We start from the raw sequence: 16,758 nt of genomic DNA on the forward strand, positions 1-16,758 counted from the left end.
TTATCTGTGATCCTCCGAGATTGAGAATAGTTCGCAGATTCGACGGCCTATAAAGCTCACCCTACACTTTAGTGTCTGTTCTTTACCCGAATCCAGATTTCATGCGTATATACGCGAAAGCATAAATAAGTGTCGCCTTAATGGTTCGCGGAGAAAGGGGATTGATCCTCAGCGGTTCTGATGATTGACGAGGAAAATTTTTTTCAAAAGGCCCGACCGAGATGGAAAGAGAATGGAATGAAATTGACGGGGCGTAAAGATGACGGAGCATCCTCAATACCGCGATAAACGATCGACATAAAATCAATATACACAGATACTGCACCCATTATTTAAATTTTTATTATATTTCAGTCCGAGAGATGTAAATGAATTTAGAAAAATAGTACATTTACTTTCTTTCTTCATTGTTACTACATACTAAATTATAGTGATAAGATCGAATGCACATTATGTATTAGTAGTTGAGAAATGTGTAAACAGTTCAAATATAAGTCAAATCAGGTGAGATTCAATTTGATTCAGCTTTCGGTTCGATTTAATGTCAAAAAAATCCTGATTCGCATACCTCTAACAATTAATATTTCAGCTATCGAGTCCAATTAATCTGCTGATTAAATTCATTAAATACCCAGAAATTAGGGGGATTAATGAGTCATGAGACGCACGAACAATAGCTCACCCTCGATGACATGTATCACGATGTGAGCCGGCCTGGCGTTGCTCGGCGAACATGTGTAATTCCCGCCATGCGAGAGCTTCACCTTCTCCACAATGAACACGGAGCCGAATCCCTTACGGTCGAATCTAGCGCCGGGCTCGTTGTCGTAATTTATCATGTGCGCCTCGCGATACCAGAACACGAAGACGGGCGATTCTGTGGCCGCCATCAGCTGACACTCCAAACGCAGGCTGGAGCCCTGCTTCACGTGCAGATCCGGCCCACCTGGTATCACCGCGTACGCCTCCGTGATATTCAGTTGCACGAATCGCTGCTGCACTGGCTCCGTCTGAATCTATTTTATTATATAGAGCATCGCGAAAACGAGAATTATGATTTATAAAATATATTGCTGTCTTCGCACGAGAGAGTACAGGCTGATTCATAAGAAAAATTGAAGGGAACTTCTTAGGTTATTTGAGAAGAAAAATTCTTATAAACATGTGTCCTAAATTGTGTCTTCGTTTTTAATATATAGAATGTCGAAATTGAGAAAAAAGTATAAAAATGTTTCTTATCTGGAACAATTTACAGATATCTTATTCAAATTTGACTTGCGTATGTGTGATATTGAATTTTTCGCTATTGAATAACGATGAAACGTTTTTGCATTTACTATGGGACATGCGTACACACAGAAAAAAAAGTAATATAGTCAATAACATATGTATTTGCGGGCTGCCAACTACATAAAATACTCAATACAATAATATTTACTGTTAATGCAAGTACAATGTTGATACTGCAATAGCATATATTATTGTATTGAGTGTATCTGTAGTTGGCAGGCCATAACTACATATCTTATTGGATATATTAGTTTTTTTTTCAGTGTAGATAATCTTTTTATATATTTATATATTTATATATTTATATAGTGATATAAATATAGAATATTTATATATTTATATAGTGTTTTTGTATTTTTTTAATAGAACCTTTTTCCTTTTCTTATAAAATTATTGAAATCTTTAGAAATATCTCTTTGAATTTCTTGTATATACACAATATTTGTCTCGATGCTTATGCTCTATCATAATTAAAGATATAATAGAAAAAGTATCAGAAAAAATAAAACAGCGCAAAATAAAATCGCAAAAGTAAAAGAGAGTATATTTTTAGAGTTCATCAGATATCAAGAGAACTCTGCTATTACTTGATAGAATGATTTGACACATTGGATATATCATATTAGTACTGTCTGACCGCGATCGTTTTCCACTACTGATTGAGCTGATAAACACTAGCCATTTGATGCACGCGGTCTGCAAAGATCAGCGCAACGTGAACTGCAATTGCTCTGCTTGTTATTTTTTATGGATAAAAATAACCTCCGTTACAGAGTGGCAAAGAAAAATTGTGTTTATAAAGAAACAATTGATAGATACATTTGTCGAAATAACTCACTTTAAAATGAGATATTTAATCTTTGTGGAAAAGAGTACTTATTATTTTCAAAACGCATGAAATATTATAATATTATATATAAGTTTTTTAAGTTTTTATCTAAACTTAGAGTCTTCAAGATAATTGCTTTAACTTAAATAAGTGAATTAATTCGCGGCAAACAAGTTGCTGATTTTGAGTAAATTGAGTAATTGTATTTTGAGGAAATTAATATTTGATAATCGAGATTATATAATTTTTAAGTGAAAGAATATTGATTTTTATAATGTTTTTCAAGTGTTTTCAGATTTTAATTTTTTTAAATGTATGATAGCGATATCTAATTGCAATAGTTTTTTTTTAATGAACGTCATGTATTACCTGACACTCGTAAAGACCCGCATCTTCGTGCTTGACGTTCTTAATCAATAAATTCCATCCAGGGCTTAAAGACTCGACAACGAAACGCGTGTCTATAGAATGCGTGCTCCTACCCACTGTCAACAGCTGTCTGTCTTTTCGCCTGATCCATGTTACCTGAAATGTAAATTTTATTTGTTAACTCGCTGTTTTAACCATTCTGAATTAATTATCAGTTACAAAAAATACAAAAAATAGTTACTAATTACTAGTTATTGAATTAGTTATAAATTAGTTACAAAAAATGTGACTAAATTACGTTATACGGTTATAGAAGGAAAGGAAGAGGCTATAGGTAATGGTTACCGAAAAAAGTTATTCCAACTGTAACTTTATTCAAGTAACGCTTTACTTCCCAATCCTAAATAATTTCGAGTGGATGGAGGATGTAAGCAGGATGGAAAGCTGACGTAGATACAAATAAATACACGTGTGGCGTGCAGAAAATAACAGGAACTTGCTATGGTAATGTCCTGTTCGCTATGCGTACATGCATTATTACTTGTTCTAATACGCTGTATCACGTTTTACAAGCCGCCCTAGAATTTCACCTGCGAGTCAGTCGATTATCATATTTATAAAATACAACGGTACCTCGGCATTCTCCCACCGAATTTCAGCCGTATAATTCCGTCCTTTTAGTTACCGGAAGGGAACAAATCCCACAGAGCCGCGAATTACATTCAAAATAAATAAAGGATTCTGGAGACGCCCGCAACCTTTTTTGCATTATTTATTTGCGCGGGCAAAGCGCGCGGGGCCGCCTTTGGCGAAACGACCTAAATCCGTATGTATTACTTTGTGCCAGCACTCGATTAAATTTTCAACTCCGCGACGATCTCGCGAGCAATAGAGGAACAGAAGTATCTGCTTGACAGATCTTCTGAAATATCCGGCGCGATACTTTGCTGGAAATATATTGCGTGAGTCTCGCTCTGTTGACTTCAAAGATAGACATCGACGGTTATTTATGGAAAATGTCACCAAGATAGAAATAGATCTCCCGCAGAATCTCAAGATATTCTTGCGCGTTATCGAGAGAAGTCCCCCGCGAATCTATACTCACTGGCAGATATTTTATTCAATATCTGAATCGTTAGGTGCTTTTCGTGCCGAACAATAAGAGAGATATCGCATTATATATTGTACTTTATGCAAAGGAATACTTTCGAGCGCGCGTTCTATCTCTGCGTTACGGTTGTGTCTCGCGTGCGTTGTTCGCGAGGAGGAAAAAGCCAGTCGTGAATTATTTCAAAAGTTGCACTCGACGACGCGTTTTCTTTTCCCGCGAGGGGAAATGAGATATTTTTCGGGAAGATTATGGGTCTGGTGCCCCCGAAACGTTTTTTATTTTTTTATTTTTTTACCGATCTCTTCAGCGCTGCGCCAATTTTTTCGCATCTTATATCAGTGCATGTCCATTGTTCATGCGGTCGACGTCGCGCGATGATGAGCGATTTTACGTTTAATGTTTGTAACACAAATCCCAGAAGCAATGACCGAAGTTTCGGCTGATATTGAGGGACGCGGAATTAGCGGCCGTGTGCAACTTTGAAGATATTTGGGCGAACATTGCGCATTAGATTATTATGTACGCCACGCTGTTTATTACACGACAGCGACCGAGTTCGAGACATATTACTGACGCTAATATCGACGCCGCAGCAGGTACATCATACTAACGTTCCTTAAAAATAAAGGGATGATGAATAACAGAGGGAAATTAATATTTGTTAAATTTAATAGGTATAAATTTGTAATATATTTTGAACGAAGACATTATGAATGAGTTGAATTAGTAGATATTATTTGTTATGTGTAACAATAAAATAAAATGGATAATAAAATGGGAGAATTACACATTGATACAGATTAATATAAATAAATTATTATCCTACATTGTGAAATATTATCGTTCGCAGGTATTAAATGTTGCTGTTATTCATTTGCTAATGCAATGGGATAATTATTGTATATAATTATGATTTTTTAAATATAAAATATATATTAATCTATTAATGAAGCATATCTATTAAGTACATATTCTTTTAAATCATGTTATTCATTTATTGATGCAATAAAATAATTAAAGTCACAGAATTATTATAATTGTTCGGACACATCAGGGGTTTTGGAATAAGTTATTTGGGAGTTTATTTTACAAGTTTACAAAATATTATAATATTTTAAGAATTCGATTCGCGAAGTGAAACCCTTGCCAGTAATGTTTACAATTTGTAACATAAAATAACAAAATAAATTCTCAATATTTTGCGATCCAGACAATTGATTTTGTGAATGTATATTCCTCTCTGTTCTTTTGATATTTTCAGTCAGAATTAACGACTTGTATTATTTTATTGAGCGTTCTTGCGCTATTATATTTTAATTTTTGTAAAATGATATTACAATTTCGATTGAAAATATCAAAGAGTTGCGCGCACACAGAAGGATGCGTACATTTACAGATCGTGAGAGAAATTAGCGACGCCGTTTTTCAGAGATGCGCTCTTTTCGGTCCGATCCATTCGATTCGTCGATTCTGATGAAATTAAGCGGATTCGACGATTACGAAGCGACGCGCGCGTTGAAGCGAATTACTGGCGGGATGTTTCAATAATAGGGGCAAATTCAATATTGACGGGCGTAGAATAAATAATTCGCGGATAACGAGAGTGGCGGTGACGTATTCGCGTGTCCATTGTCGTCGGCGTGGGATTCTCGTTCTCTCATGAGACTCTTTCATTACGATCTTTCATTAAAAACTCTTTCGATGTGCGTCGCCTCGAATACCGTTGTAATTTATCGCCTCCTTCGTACTTTCCCCCTTTTTCCCTTCTCTGTCATCAATTGCGTTTTTTTACATCTTTTTCAAGTACGAACGTGGTACTTCCGATTATCACCTCTTTAATGTGAATGAAATTTGATTGAATATTAATGGAAAATTCTTAAAATAAAGGGCCATTAAGGATAATGAATATGGGATATTTATAACCCTTTCAGCTCATGATCTTCATTTCGGAGATAAATTTGGGGCAATTCTCGACAAAGATTTATTCTCCTAGAAGTGTCAAAATACTGGCGTGTAAAATAGAGCAGGGAATCTCTCCGGATACCATTTCTAATACAAAAAGTTGCGCATTGTTTCCCTTGTGTTTGATGTTTTAAAAACTATTATATTACAAATTATATATCCGTATCTGAGAGAATTCAAGGGTTTGTTGTTTTGCCATTGTAGAAAAATAAAATTCATTACGCTTTTTTTTTCACGTGTCGCTAACTCGCATGTGCGTGATTAAAAACTTGCCTTTGTAACGCAAATCAGCGATGCGCTGAAAATACTTTGCGCATAGCGTATGCATTACACGCGCCGAGGGGGAAAAAAACAATAAATGCGTGGTCCAAGCACGTCCAAACAAAAACGCGTAGACAAACGAGTAGGCTGTAGAATTAATTCTCGATATATCTCGGATTCGGGTTGCGAACGTAATGGCCGATGAATAGCTCGTTATCTTCTCTTCTTTCGTCCATATTGTTTATCGGTATCACGTACACACGGTCTGCCAAAATTTGCAACTGTCACACCTCGTATAATAATCTTGTATACTATACAAGTATTTTGTTGGTGTTTTTAGATTTGTTCCAGAATCGAGATATCTGTCTCGTGAAAAATCTCAATCGAAATACAGCGATCAAAATAATCATAGAGAAATAATAAAATATTATTATTTGGAAATTTCAATTTCAAACATGTATTAAAATATCAAATTGAAATTTTGTAAGTTGATAAGTGATTTTCCTTGACAACTTCAGTAAGAAAAAATAAACTCCGTATTCTATTGGTACGACTAACATTCCATTGCAATACTGGTCAAAGAATATCTTATATTATTAATAAATTTATAATTAAAATGTTAATAAACTTTTAATTTACAGGGTGTCTGACACCATACGTATATATTTTTTTTTATAAGAATATAGTTTTTTAAAAGAAACAGTACTTTTTATTGCAGATTAAGCTTACACGCAAAAAAAAAGAGTTTTGTCTCAAATATTTTTCTGAAAATGTCTCCATTAACTTTTTAATTAAATTTTTTTATTTTTTCATCATACTTACTTTCATTTTACGGTTAATGGAGCATTTTTAGAAAAAAATCTTTGAGATAAAAAATTTATTTTTTAACGTGTAATTCAAATCTGCGATAAAGAGAACCATGTCGTATTTAAAAAATTCAACATCCATTTAGTTAGTCCGTTTTCAGACGAAACTGGAAGTTAAAAATATCATACATGTATTCCATTTATTTATACAAAATTTTTGGAATTTTTGATAAAATTCACTTCTCTCTATTTAAAAAAAAGATGTTCGAGTGATTTCGAACCCTATGCATAATAAAAGGAAAAAAAAATTATATAACAATATCATGATAAAATAATTCAATATTTCTCTTTACATTTACATACATGAAGGGCTAATTAAAAAAAATTAAGTTAGTAAAAAATGATCGTTGCCCTGCAAATTATCATTCGACCCAAATATTTGCGAATATTTTGAACACATGACTTTATTCATTTATTAAATCTTGGAAATAGCCTGTTCTTTTTGCCGTCAACGAGGATTTATGAGCAATACTTCCGTATTTGTAAAAGACATATATGTCGATGAGAGTGCACTCTCATCGCATACGTGACGCGGCATCGAGGGTGGCCGTAGGGCATCGCGGCCGTTCATGTGTCACGCGTGTCGCAACACGCGCGTGTTATCGCGCAAAATGACACGTCTGTCGCGGGCTCGTAACAGCCGGATGCAGTTTGGCCATGGGAAGACAGGACGGAGCGAGGCTCCGGTCGACGTGACATGAATAAAAGATCGAGAGCGTGCGCGCGCGCGCGCGTACGTTTCTCAAGCTACTTTTCTCAGCGTCCAGCGTCGATATTGACCGTCGTCTTGACGTTCGCTTCTCGATATCGTTCGCCGTAATTAACTCTTTGAGCGCTTCTTCAATTGTTTTCAGATCCTCCAGTGTTGGCAAGCTCAATGAATATACAGACCGAAGCGAGAAATTTGCAGAGCTCCTTCCGCTTGCCTGGCTATTCGACTTGACTTCCAGGATTGATTAAAAATTTATTTGATGTTGTGTCCTTACGTTAACTTGATCTGAAATGATTTTATATCCCAGCGTCAGAAAAATGAAGATTCATATCACAGCAAATTTTTCTGCTGTTTCAAAATCCATATCTACCTTTTATCCAGAACTCAATTTGTATACAGAAACAAGTTATAATTCATATATTTATAGATCACCGATCTGTTAAAATTAACTGTAGTGTAGAAAACACTTCATCGTTTATCATAATTTAAAGTTATTGTATAATCGTTACTGATTATAATTTAATTTTTTATATTATTGTCAAAATGGAGTATATAATATCTACAAGATATAAAAGACTTTTAGTCTTTTTAGAAAGAAATAATAGAAATGTAAATTCTAATATTGAGTCCCATCAAGCTTTCCACTTAGATTTTATTTAAATTCTGCACATTTTTTATTCTCGATGCGTTTATCGGCTGGCATGTGTATAGGAGTTATGAGTTATTTCATCACATAACATTAAGCGTCAAGGGTTAATGATGTTGGTAATAAACAATAGCGGTCCGTAACGCTCTCGCGGGAAGGGTTGCGATGCGACGTCAACGTAATTAACCCTTCGTTATGTTCTATGAGCGTAGATGAAAACTCTCGAATTTATATATCAATAAAACCAAGGCTGTATAATATTTTAAACTTTACATTTTTAATTATTTTTATTTATCTTAATTTTTATTTTTTTTCATTATTAAAAAAAATGTCTGTTTTATTTATATCTTTTTTCTAAAAACTCAAATTTTAAATACATTTGAAGCAAAAATATTGTTGTGAGTACCTCAAATATAATTTCTTAATAATTAGAAACTATATACTAGATGTATACACGTACACCTGTTCGGTAAAAATTTCAAGTCGTTAGCTTCTTTGAAAAGTTTTTCTTTAAACTCTTTTACATCCTGTAATTCACCAAATGGACTTGAATTTTGTAATCATATTCTACGATCATAGCTGGCATTTCTCTAGTAAAAATTTGTTGAAAAATATAAATGCATATTTTCCAGAGCTGTGTGTAAAAACATTCGGTTGAATCTAAAGGATCCAGTGCGTAGCTGTTTGCGTATGTCAAAATATAGCGTGTAGCTCCAGAGAGAATCGTATTGAGCCCCGACTGGAAATTGATCGGAACAAAATACATTCCATCGCAGCTATGAAGTAATTTTGGATCGGAGGAGAACGGTCGATTTTGCCGGTCGACGAGTTCATGATTTCACGGATGAGCGAGAGCTTCGTACGATTGCGCAGGCTTTATAACGCGCGTCTCTGCGAAGAGCTGCGTGGACCTCGCTCGTTTAATTAAAGGTACTCGCGGAATAACGAAAGGCGTTTGGCCAGCGGCGAGGCGTTTTAGTGGCCATAAATTTCCAGTGCAGTCACATAACCGGGCAAAACGTATGTCGTAACAAGAACCGGACGCTCGCGTTCGACCAGAGGGAATGCAATTATAAAACGCCGTGTGCATGTTACCCTCGCGCCGACTGCTCGTTAAAAGGTTGGGTAGATTTTATTTTTAAGATTACCTGCCAACGAAGTTCTGATTCGCCCGCGGGAGGTCATCGTTTCCTATCCTGATATACCTCGAAGGAAGAAATTACACGGCGGTTCGTGTATGACGTTCTTTATTATTTGATACAAGATACAAACGAAAATGGGTTGAAATTGTACTTTCTCGATGAAATTATGAAATTGATATTGTGTTATACAGTATATATTCTTGATGTTTGTAATTGTTTTAATATTTATTTATACTTATATTATATTTGTAATTGTTTTGATATATATTTTAATATACATTTAATATATATTTTAATATATTTATAGTAATATATATATATATATATATATTAAAAAAGAAAAATCTTTAATAATAAAGTCTAGAATTTGACCATTTTTTCTTTGTGAATTATACTGAGTTTCTGAAGTTAAGCAATATTATTGAGGTGGAAACGGGTAGAAGCAGTAGTGCTATTACGCGGCTTTCCACACGATTAATCGTAACGTAGTCTATATATAGGACTGTGTTAATAGCAGGTATAAATATTCCATGATTTATTCATGGTCGACTCGCGCGCAATCCTGTTGCTAATATTCTAACGTGTGGACATCGAATTGCATCTGAAATATTACTTAAGAAAATCTAGAAACTATAAATTTCTACCACTTAGAGAGGAGGAAACCTACCTAATAGTCAGATAATATTATTAGAACATGTCTTCCCACTACCCGCAAAATCATGGATTAAAATAAAGAATAAAAAATAAAAAAGTCATAAAACATATTGTAATAGTTACTAAACGAGTTACGTGTTTTGTTTACAGTGATAATGAAAAACAAGGATAAGGAGAATGACAAAGTAGAAGAAGAGAAGGAAGAAGAAACTGAGGAAGTGTGAACAGTTAGTGTGCTTGATGCAGTAGTGTACGTATCTACATTTTTGCTTTTTTGCATATTTTTTAACCACACTGGATATTAAATTAAATAGATATTAAATTATTATATATCCGACAGTCTATAGTCTGTGTACAAGTGGGACGGAAAAATATGTTTCACTGTATATTAAGTGTCATTAGATTTTTTTATTTATTTATTTTTTTCTTGATATAACAATGATTCTATTTTTCTGCAATACAAAAAATATCATAGATATACATAAAAATTTTATAAATACACAAAAATAAATATTAAAATGTATGTATTCATGTACACGGACGTATATTATTTCCACGTATTTATAAAAATTTTATTCGTATATTTTATATCTTGTTTTATCTACTTATCTAAATTTGTGCCATTTTTCTTATTACCGTTCCATTTTTCTCCATAAGTTTCTCTCTTTCGGTTCTTTTTCCGAATCTGTAAGAGAAAAGTTACCTATTGCAATGCGAGAAACGGCGGAAAAGAAGCAGCGCCTATTCACAAAATCTTTAGCGGAGCGCGCGTCGGACCGGAAAGAAAATAATCCTTCTTCGGCGTGGACGAGACCTCTATTAATCTTGGCTTTTCTTTGCACGTGTGAACGCGCTGCGCTGCGCCGCGATAACATCGGCGCGCCATTTAATTAATGTCCCCTCGAAAGAATGGTTTCCAATCGCGAGAAATTTATTGGTCCTCTCGACCGTCGCCTACATTCGGCCCCGGTGGCCTCCCTCCAACCTGCTCCTTTCTCCTCATTTTATTTATTCCGCTGTGTCTCGCGAGGGTGTTCCCGCGACGAAGTAAACTTCGAAGAAGATCTAGACGCGGAGAGGTGCTTTCGACTTTCGTGTCCCTTGGTCGTTTCTCCACTCTTAACTTTGTTCCTAGAGTTGTGCGAAACAGGAATGAATTGCCTTGGTAACTAGAGAAAAAGAGGAATATAAAGTCATAGTGTATATTGCAAGTAGCGTAAAATACCACTACTTGCGAATGTCTAACTTGAGGGAAGAGATTGAAGTTTTATCAATGCATTATTTACTTTACTAAAATTCCTATTTTGTCAAACATTATAAAAAAGATTTAAAATATTATTAATATGTTACATCAATAAAGTTACCACAAAAATGTGAAGATTTATTAAATCTCAATTATTTCATTTTAAAGTACAAGAAATGTTTTTATTATAAACAAAATGTAATTAAAAGAAAGAACTTAAAATTTATCATATTATCATTTACTTTATCAAGCATAAAAAGTTTTGTAATATAATTAATATTGTTATATTAATAAAATTATCTTTAAAAATGTAGAGAGATTAAAAAACCTCAATTATTCTATTATAAAGTGCAAGAAGTATTTTCGTCGAAAGAAAAATGTAATTAGAAGGCAGAGATTAAAGTTTATCAGTTTATTTCTTACTTTATTAAAATTTCTATTTTATCGAAAACATCGTAAGAAAGTTTTGTAATATAATTAATATTGGTATTTCAATAAAGTTGTCACAAAAAAACGGAGTTAATAAAACCTCAATTATTCTATCTTAAAATACAAGGAAAATTATAAGGAAAATGTAATTATAATGTAATTATATTTTAATTTCATTCGATTTGCGTGCTGTCGATCTGCAAATGTGCCAATTAACATGTTATATATAATGAATATACTTTCACAAATTCTATTCTTAACGCTAAGAATCCCCTTCTTATCCCAAAGCTCTCACAAATATCAGTAGGAGTAGCTACTGGATATAGCAATCAAGCGTTTTCTGCTTATAATAAAATACTTTCATCAATTACAGTTACTTCGCGTACAATTTCGTAGTTTCCCCTCTTTGTGCTTCACCTCATTTCCATCCTTGATTATTTCCACAGCTCTTAACACGCCCTTCGAACCCTCACCGCGTCATGTTTTATTCGTTTTCCCCTCTTTATGGCAACATTAGAATTAAACTATTCCATTCGGTTTGGAACAACATTTATCGAAAGGTTCGCGCAGAACCGATCGCGCACCACTAGAGTCGTTCGCGCGGACCGAATCCCAGCTAGTTTCTCACGTTCGAGCGTCATTACAGCGAATTAATAGGCAACGTGAACACAGCACGCCGTACATTATCGGTTCGCAATGTGTCACGCCGCTGGTTTATAGTCGTTATTCCATCGCTTTACATTCGAGTGCACTTCTCACAGCTTTAATCAAACCTCGTAGAGTCTATTTGACCCAAACGCCACGTCAATCCAAATAATTGTGATAGAAGGACAAGTGTACTTGTAGAAATTTTGCATTTTTCATTAATGATAGTAATAAAAGAAATTAAAAAATTTATATTAATCTAACGATCGTTTTGGAATCGTTAGATATTATTTTTTTAATGTTCACAAAAATATCTTATCAAGATTAGAGCGGTTATTCAATTTATTATTGTTTTTTCGTAAGCCACGGTTATCTTTAACAAAGAATATTTTCTTGATAATTATTAAAGTACTCATCACAAAATTTTAGGAAAACATATTATCGTATATAAAAAATAAGAATTTATCTTTCAAAAATATTACAAAATTGTATCGAAAAAATCAAAATAACAAAATTAATAAAATTAAATCAAACTTTTGATTTAATATATTTAATGACGAACTTATAATGGAAATTTGCGGATATAAACTTATAAAATATTTGAAATAAGTATAATATATATTTAATTCAAGCATATATTTTTCTTATCACTATCTTATTTAAAAATTCATTCACAAAATTAAGAGCTTTTTTAAGAATATTTTACACTTCTTCTATTTTACAAATGGCAAGATTTTAGTATAACTCTAACACTGTTTTAATATAAAAAAATTTATTAAATTATTAAAATTATTTTAAATTGTTACAATTTTAATGACGAAAATTACATTAAACTTGAATTAGTACTTGTGTGTGTGTGTGTGTGAGAGAGTGAAAATTCATCCAAAGTAGAGCACTCCATTAAAATTTTACAACAATTTTATGTCCAAAAATAATTTTAGAGAAAAAATGAACTTTAAATTAGTGAATAAAATCTGTCATTTGAATTAAGCGACGAGTGTGGAATTGTTCACAGTATAATCCGTGACGTAATCCGCTCTGAAACCTTTTTACCACGTTACACTCTAATGGATAATTTGCCGCTATACGTGTTTCACGTTCGACCGACGACGGGCACGTTCCATTTGTCTATTCGGTAGGAAATGGCACGCGTGGGAGGCCGGATTGCTTCACTCCCGCAGTCCGTCTGGATTTAGTTTCGGCGGTAGGCATCGCGGATCTGACATTCACTCGATGATCGGGGAACACTCCCCCCTTCCCCGCACTCTCGCACGCTCGTTTGTCTTGTTACCGCAGATTCGACGAGCACTTGATCCTCCGTCCCGAATTAGCCCAGTGTGTTTCGAATGCTATCCGACACTGTTGTTTCAGCCGGCCGGCTCATTATTTCCGCGCTTCCGATTTGACAGATGAACGCCACTCCGTGTTACGTTGCGACGCAAAAAGCGGCAAATGCCCTTTGCACAAGAAGGACCTTTGCACAAAATTGAAGAAACGCCTTCTGTATCGTTTGGTAAAAATGGCAAGGTACAAACTTATACCTCGGCGAGAAGCAATTGCGAGGCGATTTTTAGAAATCCCGTTTTAAAGAATCTGCTTCCAAATCTCCGTTTCACATTTTACGGCGTAACTCGGTGAAAAAGATTCGTAGTTCAATTTTCAAAAGAGCATTTCAAAAAGGAAACCTCAAGCTTTCGGAGGATCTCGAGCAAAGTTAAAACTACCTTTTTTTTCCATCCCTTGCATGATCTCAAAGTTGAAGTCTTTTTGTCGCAATAGAAATAGATGACTTTGAAACGGCGCCCGGAATAGAAATATCGCAGAAGGAAACGTTTGTACGTGATTTGAAGAGTTTTCAGGCTTTGAAATACGTTTCTAGATGTTCTACCCATGTTCGACATAGCCCCTCAATTTTATTAAGCAACAAAATAAAGATTGAGCTTATAATTGTCGTCAGTGGCCAGTGATGTGATTAACAGAAAAATAATAAAACTTGTAATCAACTACATTGGGAAATTTTCATTAATATAATTGAGGAACGACGTTTTGATCTTATTCTGTGGATCCTTCTCAAGTATATGCAAGATAAAAAAAATAGCAATTCTCTTAGAAATATGTATAAACCGTGCGTTTTGTGACAGCAAAATTATAGAAAGCATTAAAAAACTTTAAAAAAGCATCTGTGCGTGTGTATGTATATAGATTTACGAGTGGAGATTCTCCATTGAGATACTTTCATCGTATCAATCGAATGAGTAGTAAAAATATGTGTAGATCGCAATAAAAGGAAAAAGGAAGGAAAAAAATCGACGTCGAGAAGCACCGTTCGCGATCATCAGCGTATACGAATGGAGATGAAATCCCGACAAATCCTGTCTACTTTTTATCGGAATAACTGGAAGCCACGTTGAACATTTCTGCCGTGCCTCTTACGATTAGCTGCATACGCGTGCGTAGGCCGCGGGGATGCACGGTACGTGCGATGCACGCTCCGATGCACGCGCTCGGATGCACACGAGAAATTCGCGGGCATTACATTCGGCCGATGTGCCGCGTATAAATTTCGGCGGCGCCAATATGTATGAATATTTCGGAAATCGGTACACGCGCGCCTGAAATCCGCGCGGAAATCCCGACGGAATGCGGAAACTTCTCCAATTTTCTGGCTGGCATAGCAAATAGTCCCTGGTATACGCGCCAATACCAAGTTCGCCGCGAAAATGGCGGACGCAAGCTCTTTTTTATCGTGCGGCCGCTAATGAAAGATTCGCTTCGGCTTTTGCATTGAAGACGCGAAAAGGAGCCATTTTCGAAACTCGACTTTTTTTTTCTCAAAATTTTAGGGCAGCTATTAATGTTACACAAAAAATGTTACGAAAAACGTGCTTTCGTTCGTTAGTTTACATAATTTTATCGTTTTCGGCGTGCGAGTTCGGAATAATTTTATGACCGTTGATAATCTCGCGTAATTCTGTAATGCAGAGTATGAATTGCATCAACGTAGCGAACGAACATTTGAAATAAAAAAAAAAAAAGATTCGTCTGGATTGTTACGCCCGGTTATCTCTCACGAACTTGTTAAAATGTACGCTGTTACGGATTTTGAAACAAACTCCCCGTAATTCCGCAGTATCGTTTATTTAAAATTATAGTTAATAATGCGAATTATAATCTTGTTTTATCTGCGCGCATTTTTGCCGAAAAATGCTGTTGTTTTCATTAAATGTGTATCCGTCGCGAGAGCTAATGAATATTGAAGCTTAACAAAGCATCTCTTAATTAGGGGGAGTGTTAAATTTTCAATGAACAGGATAAGATAAATTCTGCGGATAATTTCTTTACGGAAAGAAAAATTTTATTAAAGTGTCTAAAAAGCGGGAGATCGGAATTTTGTTAGCCTATTAAAATAATTACACAGGACGACCAAGCTGGTAGAATGTTAAAATATTTTGTAACACTACTCATTAGTAAAATTATTTTTCAGGTCTGTATTTATATATGAATCGGAATTTTGCTACGGCAAAATAATTCCGAAAGATATTCAAGCATGACGAGTAATACTGCAAAAAATTTTGGAATTAAAAAATAATCCACAAAAATACAAATCTCTCTTCGAAAATAATTTTGCTGGGCTATCAAAATAATTATGAGGAATATTTAAGGATGATGTTATATAGTTCAATAATTAAATAATTATAATTATTAAATTTTTGTCTATGTTCAGCCCTTTTTTTGAGATATTTTGACGAAACCGTTCTTATTGCTTTCGCAAGATATATAACGGAAGTTAGTCCGTATTTATAATCTCTTTACGCAGGAAGGTTTAATGAAACAGGAGATGAAAGAAATAATACACGTTCATGTGCGGTCAAGTTGCAAGTATACTTGCATATACGGAGGTTTTGCACACGCAGCTATAAAAAGAAGTACTTTGCATGAGCGTTCATCGATTGGCTGACCTAATTACAATTTAATTCCTTTTCTATGACGTGAGTCTGGTTTGCAAAATTGGGACAATCAATTTTCAAGAGTGGTTTTCTCATATGCTCGATACGAATGGCGTGTGACAAAACAAAAATGTGTCGATTATTATTTTGTTACATGCACACGCAGATTTTTTTTTAATCCATCGATTTCTATTATTTCACGTCTTTCGCGACTTTAAACGGTCATACTTTATTTCTCCCTCGGTCACTTCGGTCACTTTATTTCGCTATAAACCACTGTAAAACTTCGCATTCTTATTTACGATACAAAACTTTTTTTTTTTGTTTAGGTTTCTCTCCCGTAATTGATTTTCGATACGATAATGATGCCATCCGTATTTGCGACTCGAGCTCCGACGGGAGGAAACGGATCCACCGTGACACGTTTACAGAATCGAAAAACCCGCAATGCGTTCAGTCACTCCCGCGGGATCCCGTCGTAGTTCAAGAGACTTTTACTATCTTGACATGGCGACAAGCGGGAAGCGGGCGGGAAGAGCAATAAATGAGAACGCCCGCGTTTATTCGTCCGAAAAACAATGGAGATAAACTCGGCGGAGAGACGCCTCTCCATCGTCATGGGGTAAGATATATATGTATATGTGCACGTGTG

General features: G+C 34.9%; 1 protein-coding gene and 1 long non-coding RNA gene across 14 annotated transcripts in view; one reads left to right on the top strand and one right to left on the bottom strand.

Annotated features, from left to right (window-relative positions):
• Nucleotides 1–16,758, top strand: part of LOC105835074 — a 143,246-nt gene that overhangs the window by 84,324 nt on the left and 42,164 nt on the right. For 5 of the 6 annotated variants that reach the window (XR_004964078.1, XR_004964082.1, XR_004964079.1 and 2 more), the window contains 2 exons: nt 9,993–10,092; nt 16,436–16,728. This is a non-coding gene — a long non-coding RNA (uncharacterized LOC105835074). The remainder of the gene's footprint in view (nt 1–9,992; nt 10,093–16,435; nt 16,729–16,758) is intronic. The other variant, XR_004964080.1, reaches the window with a different exon arrangement.
• The window catches only part of LOC105835071 (neural cell adhesion molecule 2), a 237,225-nt gene that overhangs the window by 11,036 nt on the left and 209,431 nt on the right, over nt 1–16,758 (bottom strand). For all 8 annotated transcript variants that reach the window (XM_028195181.2, XM_036289629.1, XM_036289628.1 and 5 more), the window contains 2 exons: nt 2,489–2,644; nt 683–1,016 (listed from right to left, as the gene is read on the bottom strand). In XM_028195181.2, coding sequence (XP_028050982.2) covers nt 683–1,016; nt 2,489–2,644 — 490 coding nt within the window. The remainder of the gene's footprint in view (nt 1–682; nt 1,017–2,488; nt 2,645–16,758) is intronic.

Source organism: Monomorium pharaonis, chromosome 7, assembly GCF_013373865.1.
Source record: "Monomorium pharaonis isolate MP-MQ-018 chromosome 7, ASM1337386v2, whole genome shotgun sequence".
Taxonomy (NCBI): Eukaryota; Metazoa; Arthropoda; class Insecta; order Hymenoptera; family Formicidae; genus Monomorium; species Monomorium pharaonis.